At 35.0% G+C, this 18981-nt stretch overlaps 1 protein-coding gene across 2 annotated transcripts in view; it reads left to right on the top strand.

Moving 5' to 3' along the window:
• The window catches only part of LOC143255977 (BMP-binding endothelial regulator protein-like), a 129087-nt gene that overhangs the window by 95983 nt on the left and 14123 nt on the right, over positions 1 to 18981 (top strand). For both annotated transcript variants that reach the window (XM_076512473.1, XM_076512475.1), the window contains exons 6-12: positions 5858 to 5943; positions 6511 to 6610; positions 9424 to 9530; positions 10128 to 10277; positions 13199 to 13352; positions 17144 to 17334; positions 17580 to 17718. In XM_076512473.1, the coding sequence (XP_076368588.1) occupies positions 5858 to 5943; positions 6511 to 6610; positions 9424 to 9530; positions 10128 to 10277; positions 13199 to 13352; positions 17144 to 17334; positions 17580 to 17718 (927 nt within the window). The remainder of the gene's footprint in view (positions 1 to 5857; positions 5944 to 6510; positions 6611 to 9423; positions 9531 to 10127; positions 10278 to 13198; positions 13353 to 17143; positions 17335 to 17579; positions 17719 to 18981) is intronic.

The raw sequence follows: 18981 nt of genomic DNA, 5'->3' as shown, positions 1-18981 counted from the left end.
ATTTTTAAAGTTGTTTTTGTGTGTGTGTGTATTAGAGGACGACCCTAAAAGTAACGTCGCACTACCGCAACAGATTAATACGTCTCCACCTACCCTGCTAGATTTCTTTTTTCCTCCTAGCTCGGGTACCCTGCAATGATTCACGGCGTTATAATATTACGGTCAATCCCACTATTCGTTGGTAAAATAGCAGCCCAAGAGTTGGCGGTGGGTGGTGATGACTAGCTGTCTTCCCTCTAGTCTTACACTACTACATTAGGGATGGCTAGCGCAAATAGCCCTCGCGTAGCTTTGCGCGAAATAAAAAAAAAACAAACTAAAATAATAAATTATATTAAACAAAACATCAGAGACTGCGCCATCTGTCTCTTATCAGTTTCAAGCGAAAAATTGTACATTTTCGTAATGATCAGAAAAATAAAACGGATACCTGAAAGTGGGACATCCTGTATTTTACCTGAGAGTGAGACATCCTGTATTTTACCTGAGAGTGGGACACTGTATTTTTCAAACTAATTCACATTTGGATATCGAACTCAAAAACCTCACACAGATATCACTTGTATCTAAGAAAGACAAATGAGTTAATATTATTAATACTTTTATCTGAGGTTTAGTTGTTATTAATAGCCGTCTCAAGTTGGCTGTTTTTTTCAATTTCTCACCCTTTCTGACCGTCGCTTACGTTTAAATAAAATTCACTAACGTCAGTTTTGATTTAAACTGCAGTCAAAATGATTCATAATCAACGTGTTTAAAGTTGTACTTTGTATTAATATATAACAAAGATGCCCTTTTATTGTATGTTGTTTTTACCTTTGAAAAATTACGACTGTCGAAACCTATTTACCTAGAAAGTACAGTGGACTTTGCAACCATTTGTCATATAAAATAAATTACATTCTCAGCCATTCATCTTAAACATGTCGCTTGTGGGTTCAAATTTTAACCGAAACATTGTTTTATTATGTTTATCGTGTGGCACAAGTTTGTTCTTTCGGGTTTTTTTTGTTTGTTTTTTTTCCTGGATAGAAAGTATGTGTAGTTGTACATCTCTGGTAGTTAGCCTACTCAGTGTCTCAGTGGGATGCCTGCCTTAAGGCAGTGGTAATGATAAGATGAGCTACTCAGGTGCTGATAAAGAACGAGGATGCTGAACAGTAGGTAAAGACTTGCTAGTAGAATTCACATCAAGTCATGACTATGTGAAAGTCTTTGACCACCAGTCATTTTTACGTCATAAACAACATCATAGAAATCTCGTCTTGAGTGACAGCACCTCACAAAGATATTGTTCAGTTCCTGCTCGAACAGTTTGAAATTACTATTGATCGATACATCAATGTCTTATTTTCTCCTCAAAGACTGAAAATAATATCCAGTATGTTATTGTATTGTCGCCCTAAGGTAAACACAGTCCCATTATGGATGTAAATCTTTAAAAACACTCGGGTAGATGGATCGGCGGACAGAGTAAATAAAATTTCAAAAGCGAACTGAAAAAAAAGGTACCAGTCGGTGACTGATAAAGTTAAAACAGAAAAGTCCATTAAGACAAAGAAGCTGAGAACATATTATTTAATTTGTGTTGTTGTTGTTTTGTAACAACTTATTTGTTTCGTCCACAAAGCTAATAGTATCAAGTAAACCTTGCCTCTGGTTCAACTTCAGTTTGTAGATCTTAAAGTTGACTTTTCACAGTGCTTACATGATTTCCGGTTTCATAAGTATGTTTAACCCAATGAATAGAGGTTCCCAAATTTTACGTGTCTATAATAACTATTGGAAACCACCTCACTCAGTGTCCGTTAAGGTTATAGGTCGTAAAGTAATTGTGAGAAAGATCACGATAATTTAAATAGTTAAGTTAAATGGCTCCAGATGGAGATTTCTCTTGATATGGATGTCCAGTTTTTAGTATGATAGAAAAGTTTACAATGTGCTATCGAAACCCTGTTTCTAGCATTGTAACTCTGCAGACGTGCTGCTGGAGGAGCTTAGTTATCACTACCTATGTGTGTGTGTGTGTTTTCCTTATAGCAAAGCCACATCAGGCCATCTGCTGAGCCCACCGCGGAGAATCGAACCCTTGATTTTAGCGTTATAAATCCCTAGACTTACCACTGTACTAGCGGGGGGAGGCGCGTACCTATGTGTAATATTATGATTCATTTGTTTCTTTAATTTTAGTGATTTGGGTTCAAAACTTTATTATTAAAACTAATGTATTCTGTATCTAATATATTAACTTAATTAATTAATATTATCAAATTGTTTTAATTAATATATACATATTTCATTTCTAGTTTGATTATCAATGTATTGTTATTTAACTTCAAAAGGCATAAATAACCGGGTACCAAAGAAGTACCTTAAAAAGGTTATCAATAGAAATTATGTGGCATATTTTAATAAATGTCAGCCCCGAAATGGTACAGTAGCGTGTCTACTGACTAACCTGATTTCGATACCCGTCGTGGGCAAAGCACAGATAGCCTATTGTGTAGCTTAATTACAAACAAACAAGCAAAATAGGAGCACAACCTTGTAACACAGGAATTGCTTTGTATCATCTGGATGCCTTCGCTTTTAATGATGTACAGCTTATGACGTCAAGGTTTCAATTAATGTATATACAGCTGGGCTTGACGATAGGGGAGCTTCAAAACTGTGACAATCGATTTCATTGTTTGGTTTAAAAATGAGTAGCCATATATGCTGCAGGTACTCTTACTCTGGTCAGCGGTTCCTGAATTATCTTTGAATCTCTGAACTAGCCGTTTGACCCATGTGTTCCATAAAATGCTCTTCAGTTTAAAACTACACGAGATACTAAATGTGTATGCTAAGAACTAGTTCAGATATAGTTATTATTGTTTACAGTTGCATCTTATGACCTTTACCCTTTTATATGTTTTGAGATGAAATTGTATTTAATATAATGTATATCTTTCCCACATAATTACCTTTCTATTTAAGTCCTACTAACCATTTTTACAGGGGGTAATGACAAAAAAATCAATTGTAGTGTTATATTTTGCTCACTGTTTCGAAGAGTTGATAAGAGATTTAACTGACTAAATATTTAAACTAGTTTTAAGTGTTATGCAACTGAATCCAACGTCTAATCGTTCAGTCTATGTTCAGATAGCTCAGTGAAATTTTGTATTTTGATTCAGCGCAAGGCTAAGATTTCTACGATCTGTTCACCATGGAGGAATCGAACCCCAGATTTCTGCGTTGTAAGTCCATAATATTACCCACATGTCCCACTGGGGGATATTCGAGAAAAGTTAATACGTTGTAATTTAGATTTATTTACTTGGAAAATTTGGTTTAGCAAAGAATCTGGTGTACAATTTACTTGGAGAGCTTAGTTTAATAAATGATCTGGTGTACATTTAGGTATCTTAAACGTGATCAAATTAACATAAACTTGAAATATGAAGTGAAGTTATGGTCAAGTGTTATTCTATTTACTTTCATCTGATACAATGTGTTGCATCTATTATACATGTATACACGGCGCTTGAAGCCCCGACATAAGTTTTACACTTAGTTTGAAAAAAAAAATAGTATTTTCAGATAATTTTTCTTAAAGCATAGAAAATTTCAAGTAGAAATTTTGAGGCGTTGCATAATATTTGTTGCCTTTACTGTATTACTCCTGTCGGTGTTTAATACCAATAAGCATATCTTAGATAAGCGATAATATGTTTGTACACTGTAACTAGTATAAGGCCCCTAATATCGCGCTCGAAATGCTGTGTGGCCCATCGCAGCACACAGTTGGACAGCCCTAATCCAAATGATACAATGATACACAGGAATTAATGAAAGTTTCTGGTCATGAACCACAATAATTTTTTATCTCTCGAGAAGTCCCCTAGGGGCAGAAACAAAAACTTTAAAAAATTGCATTCGTTGGGCGTAGTTTTTTAAAAGAGGCGGCACTGCCTGAAAAGAAGCTAAACAATTAGGTTCGGCCTGAAAATTCCATAATTTATATGGAACAACAAACACGAATGTTGGACTGGCAGAAAGATGTTGAAAAATATAGAAGCCTCCCAGTTTTGTGCCCATGGCAGCGGTGTGGTGAAGTATACATTGTCAAACATGCCAACAGCCAAGACGAAGGGTACTGTATCAGTGTCGCAATTCTCGCAAAACTGTTTTTAAAATAATAATAACAATAAACGTATTGTCTGGATACCTTTTACTACAACCTTTAGTTCTGTTTGTTTGTTTCTTACACAAAGCTATACAGTGGGCTATCTGTAATATGCCCACCACGGGTATCGAAATCCGTTTTGTTTTCGGTTATAAACCTTCAGAGTGACTATGAATGGGGTGAGAGGACACCTTTTGTTCTAATATGTGTGTGATGGCAATACTAAAAACATTTTCACCATTAGCTTTTGAATATTTGTATTTGTTTAAGTGCCAATTCACAGAGTGGACTATCTGGACTGTGTCCACCACAAGGACTAAACCCAAAATTTCAGCATTATAAACCCTAAAGATTATTATCGCGGAAGCAAAAATGAGCATTATCTTTGGCAACTTAAGTTATTTAAAAACTTATTGTGTATGACAATAATACTGTGTATAAAATTTTTAAATTTCATTTACTTACATAAGAACGGGTCTTGTATCAACTTCACTGAACTTGAAACTTTGGTAACGGAAGCTTAAAAATTATAATACATCTGCTAAAGGTTTTGGTCACTTTAAGACCACGGGTCCATTACAACAGTGACAGTCAAATTCCAATATTTAGTTTGATAAGAGTAACTCAAGAGTTGGTGGTAGGTGTTTTAATTATATACCCTCTATCTGCTGTGTTATTTCAAAATTAAGGGCAGTTTAGAGTATGATAAATGTGAAAAAAAAAGTATTAGTGCATCACAAATAAATAATAAAAAACGAAATTAGAAAAAATAGTTAATATATGTTTATAGAAAAGTTGTACGTGTTTCCTATAAACAGGTACAATACTAGCCAGCTGATAATCTTAATTAATAAATTACTTTACAATTTTGCTCTTTGGAATTACAGCCTTTCAAAATCAGTAGTTTTGTTAATTATAAGCCTAACATCTTCCCCAGATGTGTTTGACAGTGCATGTAAGAAGTTTTTTTCTAATTTGCTGGCATGTTACTTCAAATACAATGAAATCGATCCACAAGCAGATAGAGCCTTTAGCATCACAAAAACGTTTTATTCTGTTTAAGGTTTGTTGGAACAGGCGTGGTAGCCCGAGAAATGTTTTACCTTGAAAAGGCTGTCTGTCGGCTTCAACCAGTTTTTTCAATGATCTCTTATGCTGATAGAATGGTACGACTCTTCATTTTGACAGATCCCAATTTATTAAGACAATTAGTTATCTGGCTTAGAGATGGATTTTTTAAAGATTACCCGAAAGTCACAGACTCAATACAAAGAATCATTACTTATTTGATGGCTTTTGTAACAGTGTTAAGAGGAATGTACCGAACTGACAATCAGCGACCTCACTGAAACAAGGTTATTTTATTGTTCTGTTTATTTTATTTTTTATTGTTAAATATTTATTGCTTTTAGAAACTATCACTAATTAAAAAAAAATCGATAAGAATTGGTTTATTACTTAAAAACCATGCCGTAGATAAATAAGGTCATAAGTTATGGATAACCATAAAATTTTTGTTTTATTGTTATAGGTCATGCGATTTGAACGCTGTGTAAAGTCGTAATGCAGAAGTAGAAGTGCGTAGTGATTTTATTTTTTTAAAGTTCACTCTTTTTTTGGTACAGGACATCTTCTACCTTAGTTTATATTTCACTGATGTTGTTGGTATGTGTATGGTCATTTCAGGCTGTACCGTGGGTGGACGAAGCTATTCTGACAACCAGGAGATAGAAGTGACCCAGGCAGACCCTTGTGTACAGTGTAACTGTAAAGTAAGCCTGTAAATTTTGAATACTTTTTCTTTACTGTAATCGCTCTCTTAACAACCACATATTGTATACCCTGTAAATTTTGAATACTTTTTCTTTACTGTAATCGCTCTTTTAACAACCACATATTGTATACCCTGTAAATTTTGAATACTTTTTCTTTACTGTAATCGCTCTCTTAACAACCACATATTGTATACCCTGTAAATTTTGAATACTTTTCCTTTACTGTAATCGCTCTCTTAACAACCACATATTGTATACCCAATAGCGGAAAGCAATATTTCTTACTCTAAGTTATTTTTTTACTTATGTTCTCACTTCGTAATGTAAAAAACAAAAATAGTATAAATTAACAGAAGAAAAAATCAGTTAAGGAATATTCTCTTTCTCTGAGTTATGTGTGAGTTTTCACTTCAAACTCATGAATACTAACTCCAAACAATAAAGATCAAACCCTCTAACAACATATGCAACCAATAAAGACCTTTTTCAGCTCTCATCCAGTAAAATCTTCCACAGAACTTCCTTAAACAATGATGTTTATTTTTGTTCCCGTTCTTCTAACAGAAAGGAAATATTGTGTGCATAAAAAAAGCCTGTCCTGTCCTACCTTGTCCAGAATCTAAGTATATAACAAAACCTGGTGAATGTTGTCCAACTTGCAGAGGTAAGTGCATATTTTCTGTAGCGCGCCATCTATTAGCAATAGTAAGAATTTATATTTATTAAAAAAACACATTAGCATTGGCTAAATTTTGTATGCCTGAGTGGTTTAAACATGCTAGTCACTTTGTAGTTATGACAATAATTTGACGTGAATATGAAAATATGGAGTAGTTGAAGCCGCATATCATAAATTTGCATATTTGTGATATCAAGTCTCGAATTCATACAAGGAAATTACTAAATATGCCAATACGTTTCAACAACATCTTGTTTTACTTATTACTTTTAAATTCTCTAAAACAATTTGAGCCCCCAGTGACTCAGCGGTATGTCTGCGGACTTACAACGCTAAAAACCGAGTTTCGATAACCGTGGTGGGCAGAGCACAGATAGCCCAGTGTGTAGCTTTGTGCTTAATTTAAAACAACAACTAAAACGATTTGCTTCTTAAATCAAAACTTTTAAAAATTCTATCTATAGTACAATATTTTCTCATTCCATTTTAGACATTATTTGAATTATGGGCAGTATTTTTGAGACTATTTGGGGATTTAAAGTTTTTAAAATCATAACTCGATTACATATGAGATCTCACGCTATTTATTCACTTAACGTAAATTTTCAATTATGATTTTCAAAACACCTGTTAACGAATTGATTAATCAGTTAACAAACGCAATTACGACAGTTTGGTTGGGTTGGGTTTGGTGAGATAAGACTTAACTTCCTTCTGTAAGGTAACCTATTAAGAACATAACATCTTCACTACTGGTTGAGTTATTAAAGGATTTCACTCGTTCACATTAGAAAAGATGGGAATATTCTAATTTGTTCTTGTTTCGCAGAATCTACTGCGTTTTCCACCAAAACAGTATATGTTAGGGCCGTAAAATAATTCTATACCAATTCATTTATGTTACGAACACAAAACATTCTTCTGATGTTCATTAAATAATAATGAGGAAACTTTCAAGTGTGATTTTTTTTTAACGTGAACATAGTTATAGAAATATATCGGGGAGATAAACGTTTTATCGGACAAACAGCTCGAACGTCGCCGTCAAATAACATGAACAATTTTATTTTGAATTAAAACAGAATTATATTTAGTGAACTATTAGCACATTCTTCAGTTGTTATTTTTGTTTGATCATTCTTGTAAGCTTTTCCCTGGTGTTGATTTCCGTAAACATTTTTGTACATTCATCGATCAGAAACAGTGTAAATACAGTTAGTTATTACTAAGATAAAGACGCCTGCAGATAATGAAATGAAACATGCAGTAATTTGAGTGTTAAAAATACAGATTGTGTCGGATTTCAAACAACTTAGAAGGAAATGGAGGTCCGGCACTAATTACATTCGACCCCTTCATCAGTTTTAGTTTTATGACATAGTTGTTTGAGAATAGCTTTTTTTTTGGTACTATGTTGGAAGTTAACCTACTTTACAGCCGGAGGATTGTGGCAGGTAATTTAAGGCCCTAGTGAGATAACAGAAAATTAAATGTGCAGGAATGACACTCGGATAATAACAAAAGATTGTATACCTGCGGATATCTATTACTCTTAATTTCTTTTGAAAATTAGAGGGATTCGGGACCGCTAAATAACATAAAATGAGTATTTTTTTTACTCAAAGCGATTCTAAAGTTTGACCTCACGTAACTACAAGATAAGAGTTGGGCATTATCAACCAAAGATAACGATATTGTAGTTATACTAGAGTCTAAAAACTTGTAAAAATACACCTCTGGAAAGGAACAAGATATACACCATTAACCCCTTTCACCGAACTTAACGAGAAAGTTATTTTTACGTTTTCTTAAAAATTGTAGCGATAAGAAACTTCTTACTTCGACAACCTACATGTAATCAACAGATGGGAGCTTGTATTTAGGCAAAACCTTCTTAAGAACTGAATTTTATAGAAATAATGGAAGTTTTATTGTTTATATACTGGAAGTTAGAAAAAAATCATGTAAACTTACGTTTTGTTAATCATTCAGCTTTGCGGTGAAAGTTGAACGGAAGTAAACAAACCTTGAGTAAATATAAGCCTAATACGATTACGATATTCATACAAGTTTGTGTAAGAATTTGGTGAATTATTTTTGTTTCTATCTAGAATATCATCATTATATAGGTCCACATAAGACACTACTAAGATCATCCAAGAATATCTTAAAATCAGGGTCATCATTTCAATCTACACCACCTAGGCCTACATCAGGCTCTGCTACAATGGTTCAAGAACATTATGAATTTCAATCTACACCACCTAGGCCTACATCAGGCTCTGCTACAATTGTTCAAGAACATTATGAAACTAGGGTCATCATTTGAACTTACCTCATATTGTACAATGAACTTTCCCTAATCTAATGAAAGCTTGGTTACCATTCAGACTTACAAAATATCTCGATACTCGCTTTCAAGTGTGTGATGACAATAAAGCCTTGATTTACAGCAACGAACACGCGATATTTGTAAAATCTGATCACAGATAATAAACGCGCTGGTGTTGTAAAGTTCAATTAAATTATCAAATGAAATATTGTATTTTAACTGAAACGATTAATTTTCTATTTTTAGTAGTTCTGAAACAGGAATACTTATGAAAGCTGCTAATATAGTATCTGTTGATGAATATCCCACACTTTCAGAATTTATTTTGGCCAAGTATTGCATGTTAAAAGTTAAGTCAATTGAGTTTCAAAGAGACTGTACTCCAAACTAATGAAATATCAATCATAATAGTCTAGTTACTCTAGTAACAATATATACCATAAATTTATCTTCATGTCTCTTTCAGGAAATCGAAAAATATACGATTTCAACGGTCGCTGTTTGGTCGGAATGACTTCGATCAGACATAAGCAAAAGATAGCACTAGATCATTGCACCCACTGCACTTGTGACGTAAGTTGCACTTCTTGTGATTGTATGTTAAGGACCTTACGTGATTTTGATGAGATTCAACAGTTCTTACTCGCAGTTGTTGATTTATAAAAACTAAAACGTTCCAAACATCTTAACTGTTTATTTTAAAAGTCATCGTTTTTTCTTCCATTAAAATATGTATTCACATACGCCTAGCGCATACTTTGATTTGTAAAGAGAAACCTCAAGGTTAATTATTTGGAATTTTAGATCAGACTCACAACAAAAAAGGTACTCGACTTTCATCTTTATAACATATTTCGTAAGATTTATCATTATAACAAGTCCTTGAAACGTAACTTGGAAGTCATTCAATGTAGCATAATCAATATTTCCAAACGCTAATAATTAGATAAAAAATATTATTAAGCTCTTTCACCGATTTAAAAACAATGCTGTATTCACTAAAGTAATTTTTCATATTATTAAAAAAAATAGATAGGCCTTACAAAATCGTATACTAACCTTTATGGTTGTTTCAGTACAATTAGTACAAGTATTAATAATAATTCAGAAAAAAATAAAATCTCATGTAGATTGTCCTTGTATTTGTTTGTTTGTTTTCGATTCGTACAGAATGCTACCACAATTTGCCAAAGGACAGTATGCCCTCCTGTCCACTGTCCTCCAGAATTCCAAGAACTTTTGCCTGACCAATGTTGCTATAGATGTCGAGAACCGGAGGAAAGTAAGGCCGTGTGCATGGTCAGTGGTCACGTATATCAGGTAATAAAACCAATACAGACATAAAAATTTGAACCACGAAACAAATACAGGCATGGTAAAGCTGAGCTACGCGAGAGGAGGAGTCATGCGTATGAAATAAAGTTTTATTTCTTTACATTGGTCCGAACATATAATTCTTATATACAACGTATTCATAATGCCTAAATGCCTGATTATTTGTCTTGTCTTTGTATTATTGATTATTCTATAGATACTTTATCTTAGGCCCTTATTTACAAGTGTAGAAATAGTACTTCGTATATTTATTATTGGTTCATACTTACATAAAATAATTTATTACAGAAAGAAAGAAGACTGAAGAAACAAATTACTGTAAAAATAAGTGACTTCAGAACTATATATATATATTTATGTGTGTAAAACAAAAGTGTGTTCTTCACATCCTATAGAGTTTGGTGTGTTTTTTAATTATTTATTAGCTCTACTCGTGCTTTATGTTCATGTGGTTCGGTATAGCAAGATGGGTAGGGCGCTTCACTCGCAATCTGAGGATCACAGACTCGAATTCCTGTCCTACTAAATATGCACGCCCTTTCAGCCGCGGTGGCATTATACTGTGTCGATCAATCCCACTATTTGTTGACGGTGGGTGGTGATAACTAGCTGCCTTCTCTCTAGTTTTTTCACTGATAAATTATGGACGGCTAGCACGGATAGCTTTTGTGTGGCCTTGCGCGAAATTTAAAAAAATATACCCACCAAATTAACATGTGAAGTAAAACAATGTATTTGTGATATAAAGCTATTTCAAAAACAGATATTAAAATTATGATAAGTTAAACGTATAGATGGAGTATTCAGTTAATTAGATTTCATACGAATTAGTCTCCAAAACTAAAAGAAAAAAATCTTTCTAATACACATAGTGTATGAAACAAGCAACTAGTTTACGTGTTCTGTAAGTAAGCTATACTAGAAACCCGGTTTCGATAACCGTGGATGGCTTTCTGCTTAATTCCAAAGAAACAAATATTAAATGATAGTTTCCTTTAAGAGAATTGGTTAATGTTTAATATATACTCTTCAAAAAAAGAAACGCAAAAGGGATATTTTTGTTATTTTAAAGAGAAATATATGTAATAACGTAACAAGCTCAGAGTATGTGATGTTACACGTGTTAAGGCACTGATTGTCAGACCAAAATGACAATCAAAGTTGTGCACTTTGAAAACGGAGGAAAACATCGGATTTTTCGCCAAAACGCATTCGTGTCCAATAAATTTGTTTGAGAGATCTGCATGTTCTGCAAGTGCAACATGTGCAAAATCCCCTATAAAAGTGACGGGTTCTCGGTTTCCACAGCTCAGTGTTAAGCCACCAACACGCAACACAGTTACGCCAAGACTGACTGAAGCACAACGCAACAAGGCCATCGGTCGCTTGGAAGCAGGCGAATCTCGATCAGATGTTGCCAGAGCTGTGAATGTCCACCCAAGCACCATCACAAGGCTATGGAATCGTCACCAACAACATGGATCAACTCGTGACCGTCCACGATCTGGCAGACCTCGTGTGACCACGCCCGCACAAGATCGCTACATAGGACCACCACTGCGACGTCTACTGCCTCAACCATACCAGGGCTGCGTAGGATTTCCGATCAGACCGTACGCAACCGTCGACGAGATTCTTAGGCCCCATGTGCAACCCATCATGGTGAACGTCAACGACGTTTTTCAACATGACAACGCCCGTCCTCGCACAGCCCGACTCACCACTGTCTTCTTGAGACACCACAACTTCAACGTTCTTCCTAGTCCTCCAGATCACCAGATTTAAACCCCATCGAACATCTTTGGGACGAGTTGGACCGACGTCTGCGACGGCGACAACCTCAACCGCAGACTCTACCTCAGCTTGCAGCAGCTTTGCAGGCTAAGTGGACAGCCATTCCACAGGATGTGATTCGTCATCTCATCGCTTCCATGGGCAGGAGATGCCAAGCAGTTATTGATGCTCACGGGGAGCATACTCGTTATTGACGTTGAGTGACGTTAAACTTCAACTAGTGAGCGTGTACTTCGCCTTTGCAGACTTTGGATGTTCAGCAGTGAATGTGCAAAGTTTCGCAGATGTCATACAGAACTACCCGGAATAAACTTGTTAACAATTTGTCTCAAATTTTGCTTTTTGCGTTTCTTTTTTTGAAGAGTATATTTATGTTGTTGTTTTTAAGTTTTATATTTTTATTATAAACATTATTTTGTATTTTTAACTTAGTATGTGGATTTAGAACTAACCTGTATCTCGTAAGATGACCGAACTTCTAGTTATTACTAGGTTTACTGTCAAAAATATCGATAATAGCAAGAGTACCCAATTGATCAAATAATGCATTGTAATCTATGCAAGTGAGAAGCTAATAATAGTATATTTAATCCGATCAAAACATTTTGCATGTATGAAAACAGCCAAGTCAGAATATAGGAGGAAACAATAAGGTGTTATACCTCCCACCTCCAAAACCAAAAAGAGAGAGAAATTATGTAAAACAACAAACCTTGTAAAGGTGTTACGTTAAACAAAAAGTAGGTGAGCTAAATAGTAATAAGCTGGGGAATACGTGCCCCACATTTTTATTGCGACTTGAATAAGCCGCAAGACTAATATGAAAATGGGGCCAAGTTTTCCTCATTGTTTTCTTATTTATAAAGCAACAGCAGTAATATTCCATCCTTCCAGCTTAGCTGGAGTCATTACTGTGTATCTTCAATATGATTTTTCAGTTATGATCTGTGTTGATAGCTTGCTTTGATCAAAACTCAATATTAATTCAGTAGCTTAGTTACGAGAATATTTTTATGTTACGCACTTCATTCTCAAGTATATATTTGAAACGAGTGCTTTAAAGCCCACTAATCAAAACTATTTTCATGGAACAAATAATTAAATAAAAATAGGACAAAGAAACCTGGAAGAAAGATCGCTGTACATCTTGTTCTTGTCACGACGGTCAAATAGTGTGCGCAGTAATGGAGTGCTCCCACCCATCCTGCCCCAAGCGGCACAGACGTAAAATATTACCTGGAGAATGCTGTCCAACGTGCGTAGAAGGTAAGAATAAACAATACTCGGTGGCGAATTTTGTAACAAGCAGTATAAAAATGACAATCTATCACAGGATTTCATTTTGTTAAGCTAGCATCATAGATCACTAAAATGTTATTATAGCAATGTATGAAAGGAAGCGTTTAGACATAATCAGGAGCAAAAATTACTATAATGAAAGAACAACCCTTCAAAAATGCTAAAACATTCGATCAGAAAGGTTGTCTGCAGTAAATCATGTTTATCCGCCAATCAGAGAAGTCAATGAGCAGTAAACCCAACTAATCAGGGAAGTCAATGATCAGTAAACCAAACTGATTAAGGAATGCAATGGGTTGTAAACCAAACGAACCAGGAAAGGTAATAAGCAGTAAACCAAACTAATCAGCGAAGCAATGAGCTGTAAACCCAACTAATCAGAGAAGTCAATGAGCAGTAAACCAAACTGATTAAGGAATGCAATGAGTTGTAAACCAAACTAACCAGGAAAGGTAATAAGCAGTAAACCAAACTAATCAGGGAAGCAATGAGCAGTAAACCAAACTGATTAAGGAATGCAATGAGTTGTAAACCAAACTAACCAAGAAAGGTAATGAGCAGTAAACCAAATTTATCAGGAAAGATAATGAGCAGTAAACCAAACTGATTAAGGAATGCAATGAGTTGTAAACCAAACTAACCAGGAAAGGTAATAAGCAGTAAACCAAACTAATCAGGGAAGCAATGAGTAGTAAACCAAACTGATTAAGGAATGCAATGAGTTGTAAACCAAACTAACCAAGAAAGGTAATGAGCAGTAAACCAAATTTATCAGGAAAGATAATGAGCAGTAAACCAAACTGATTAAGGAATGCAATGAGTTGTAACCCAAACTAACCAGGAAAGGTAATAAGCAGTAAACCAAACTAATCAGGGAAGCAATGAGCAGTAAACCAAACTGATTAAGGAATGCAATGAGTTGTAAACCAAACTAACCAAGAAAGGTAATGAGCAGTAAACCAAATTTATCAGGAAAGATAATGAGCAGTAAACCAAACTGATTAAGGAATGCAATGAGCAGTAAACCAAACTGATTAAGGAATGCAATGAGCAGTAAACCAAACTGATTAAGGAATGCAATGAGTTGTAAACCAAACTAACCAGGAAAGGTAATAAGCAGTAAACCAAACTAATCAGGGAAACAATGAGCAGTAAACCAAACTGATTAAGGAATGCAATGAGTTGTAAACCAAACTAACCAGGAAAGGTAACAAGCAGTAAACCAAACTAATCAGGGAAGCAATGAACTGTAAACCCAACTAATCAGGAAAGTCACCGAGCAGTAAACCAAACTGACTAGGGAATGCAATGAGCTGTAAACCAAACTGTCTAAGGAATGCAATGAGCTGTAAACCAAACTAACCAAGAAAGGTAATGAGCAGTAAACCAAATTAATCAGGAAAGATAATGAGCAGTAAACCAAACTAATCAGGGAAGTCAATGAGCAGTAAACCCAACTAATCAGGGAAGTCAATGATCAGTAAACCAAACTGATTAAGGAATGAATGAGTTGTAAACCAAACGAACCAGGAAAGGTAATAAGCAGTAAACCAAACTAATCAGCGAAGCAATGAGCTGTAAACCCAACTAATCAGAGAAGTCAATGAGCAGTAAACCAAACTAAACAGGGAAGTCAATGAGCAGTAAACCAAACTGATTAAGGAATGCAATGAGTTGTAAACCAAACTAACCAGGAAAGGTAATAAGCAGTAAACCAAACTAATCAGGAAAGATAATGGGTAGTAAACCAAACTAATCAGGGAAGTCAATGAGTAGTAAACCAAACTGACCAGGGAATGCAATGAGTTGTAAACCAAACTAACCAGGAAAGGTAATAAGCAGTAAACCAAACTAATCAGCGAAGCAATGAGCTGTAAACCCAACTAATCAGGGAAGTCACCGAGCAGTAAACCAAACTGACTAGGGAATGCAATGAGTTGTAAACCAAACTAACCAAGAAAGGTAATGAGCAGTAAACCAAATTAATCAGGAAAGATAATGAGCAGTAAACCAAACTAATCAGGAAAGATAATGGGTAGTAAACCAAACTAATCAGGGAAGTCAATGAGTAGTAAACCAAACTGACCAGGGAATGCAATGAGTTGTAAACCAAACTAACCAGGAAAGGTAATAAGCAGTAAACCAAACTAATCAGTGAAGCAATGAGCTGTAAACCAAACTAATCAGGGAAGTCAATGAGTAGTAAACCAAACTGATCAGGAAAGGAAATGAGCAGCAAACCAAACTAATCGGGGAAGGCAATGAGCTGTAAATCAAACTAATCAGGTGAGGCAATGAGCAGTAAACCGAACTAATAAGGGAATGCAATGAGTTGTAAACCAAACTAACAAGAGAAGAAGATAATGAGCAGTAAACCAAACTAACCAGAAAAGATGACTAACTGTAAAACAAGTGAAATTATTAATAAAATGCAATGAGTTGTGAACCAAACTAACAAGAGAAGATAATGAGCAGTAAACGAAACTAACCAGAAAAGATGACTAACTGTAAAACAAGTGAAATTATTAATAAAAAATCATCTGTTGTAAAAAAATCGTATTCACTAATCAGAATAAGCAATAATCAATAAAATGTTTATAACTCTCAACCATAACACTTTAATTTGATACAAGCTATTTCGTATTGTCCAATCAGCGAAGATGTTTAGTAATTTTCTCAGAAAAGTTAAATGCAACCATTAATGTAATAAATCATCTGGCTCGAATTTTGGAAATAATTCGAATCTTATGTTATACTGTTCATGAATTTATTACGGGATGCATATAATCAGCACTATGAGGTTGAATATGTTACAGCCATTGTACTGAAGTCCGCTTCTAGAAGACGTTTTGGAGTGAAAAAGGTTATAACCACTGTACTAAAGTCCATTTCTAGAAGGCATCGCAAGGTGGGTGTGGTTAAAGTCATCGCATTAAGGTCCACTTCTAGAAGGTATTTCGAGGTGAACAAGGTTAAAGCCCCTTTACTAAGGTCCATTTGTAGAAAGTGTTTCAGGGTGAACAAGGTTAGAGCCACGGTCGTAAGGTAACACTGATAACACTTCTCAATAGAAAAACCGAAACTTTGACCACCTGAAAACTCTTTGTAAGAGATTCAGCTATTGTTCAGACAGATGCTCGTTGTTGCTTTCTTAACACTAGTTTAGGCCCAGCATGGCCAGGTGGTTAAGGCACTCGACTCGTAATCCGAGGGTCGCGGATTCGAATGCCCGTCACACCAAACATACCTGCCCTTTCAGCCGTGACGGCGTTATAATGTTACGATCAATCCCACTATTCGTTAGTAAAAGAGTAGCCCAAGAGTTGGCGGTGGGTTGTGATGACTAGCTGCCTTCCCTCTAGTCTTACACTGGTAAATTAAGAATGACTAGCGCAGATATCCCTCGTGTAGCTTTGGACGAATTTCAAACAAACAATAATTAAATGAAGCTTTAATGTTTTGTGATTGAGTTTGAGATTATTGGAAAGAAATAATACTTTTCAACAATAATGTGTATTTTTTTATTTCTCAAATATAATGTAGATATTTTTATTTTACTTCTTGTATATTAAAGTTTATTAAAATAAAAGTTATTTCGTAATGTTTCACTTGGAGTTAGCTTTATTAATGAATCTATGACTTTACGGTCATCAAGACGAGAAATGGCTTTAATGGTAAAAGTCATACCACTGGATAAATCTTACAGTAAAAACCTAAGCCTAACGTGGATGAATGAAATGTTCTTCTTTATTCTTCAGACGACGCCGTGTGTTCTGTGTTCGGTGATCCCCATTACCGGACCTTCGATGGACGTATTTTCAACTTCCAGGGTTCCTGTAAATATCTTCTAGCTAAAGACTGCAACGGAAATAAAAGCTTTTCTATCCAAGTCATCAACGACCCTCGACATTCGAAGTCATTCTCTTGGACGAAAGTTGTGAAAATAAAAGTAAGCCTAAGTCCGAATTTATGTTACCTTCTGCTAGCATGTTGAAATGACTCATAAAGTCCATTTTAATTTATAGTTCATTTTCACCCCTATCGTAAAACATAACTGATAAGTTGACTTTAAGTCTTTCATTAATTAATTCTTCGCGATAAAACCATAACCGGTTTTTCAATATGATTTATTGAATTTTCCGAGCTCAAGGTGTTGCGTATAAAACTTGAAATGTTTTATTCATAATCGTTTAGCTAGGTCAAAACAAGATCCGAATGGCTCGATTTATGAAAGTTAAGGTCAACAAAAAAAAGGTCAGCCTACCATATGTTAAACTGGGTTCCTTCTCTATAATCCAAGAAGGATACAGTATGGTAACGAGAACCAATCTGGGTAAGTGTAATACTATTTTCTGATTGAAAAAGATTAATACGTCGTGTTTTCTTGTGGGATTTCTGAAAAACTGGTTTCAGATATCGAAGATTTGATATATTTAACATATTGAAACCAATTATTAAAGATCTGTAGTTTAAACTGCCTTTATTTTACCGAAACTACTGTAACACAGAAAAACAATTAATGGTAATATTATTTAGTCTTAAAGTAATGTTTTTGTTTTCAGTTACGCCCAAAGCTACACAAAGGGCTATCCGTGCTATGCTCACCAAAGGTATCGAAACTTGTTTTTTTCAGTCTTAGAAGTTTATAGAATTACTCTTGTGTCACTGGTGGACATTTTTGAGTACATGTATTATTTTTTGAGATGCGTTAACCTGTGTAAAAAAAGTGGTAATTCAAAGTAAAATGCACATACTCTGAAACGCTTCACTTCTATGTGTATGGTAGCATTATACTAAGATAATAATAAATAGTATGAAAAATTAAATTGAAGAAATACCACGGTGAACTCGCTTGCTTTATTACCTGCTTTATATCAGAGTATGCTAAGATTTTCGTGTATATGCTGCACTCTGATAACTCCATGCCACATCTAGTAATAAAGTATTAATTTCCAAATATAAACAACTTTTTCTCGGGTAAGGTTGACATTTATCTAATCACTACTAATTTCACAGTACTACACTTACCCCTTGTATTATTTGTGGTTTAAATGTTACCTTTCTGTCTAACTTCAGCTATAGAAAGTTTTATGTTTTCTGGTTGTTTCTGACTTTATATTTTCATGCGAATGAAAAGATACCCGTGAATCTGTGCGCTTTGTCTTAATTCAAAGGGTTCGAATCCCCGTCGCACCAAACATGCTCGCCCTTTCAGCCATGGGGCGTTATAATGTTACGGTGAATCCCACTATTCGTTGGTAAAAGAGTAGTCGAAGAACTGGCGGTGGGTGGTGATGACTAGTTGCCTTCCCTCTAGTCTTACACTGCTAAATTAGGGACGGCTAGCGCAGATAGCTTTCGTGTAGCCTTGCGCGAAATTCAAAACAAAACAAACTTAATTCATCAATCTTAGTTTAAAAGAGCTCGTTTGCGCGGTCCGGTTGGAAAACTAGTTTATTGCAGCTAGAAAGATAAAAACGCAGATTAAATTGTAATCACATTCCTACAGACGCCTCTGAGCAATCATTACCTCAATGTAATACGTTTGGAATGAGCTCCTGACGAAATGCTTTGACGAAGCATAACCAAAAAGCTG

This window comes from Tachypleus tridentatus, chromosome 7, assembly GCF_004210375.1.
Source record: "Tachypleus tridentatus isolate NWPU-2018 chromosome 7, ASM421037v1, whole genome shotgun sequence".
Classification (NCBI taxonomy): Eukaryota; Metazoa; Arthropoda; class Merostomata; order Xiphosura; family Limulidae; genus Tachypleus; species Tachypleus tridentatus.
This window is presented reverse-complemented; position numbering and strand designations above follow the sequence as displayed.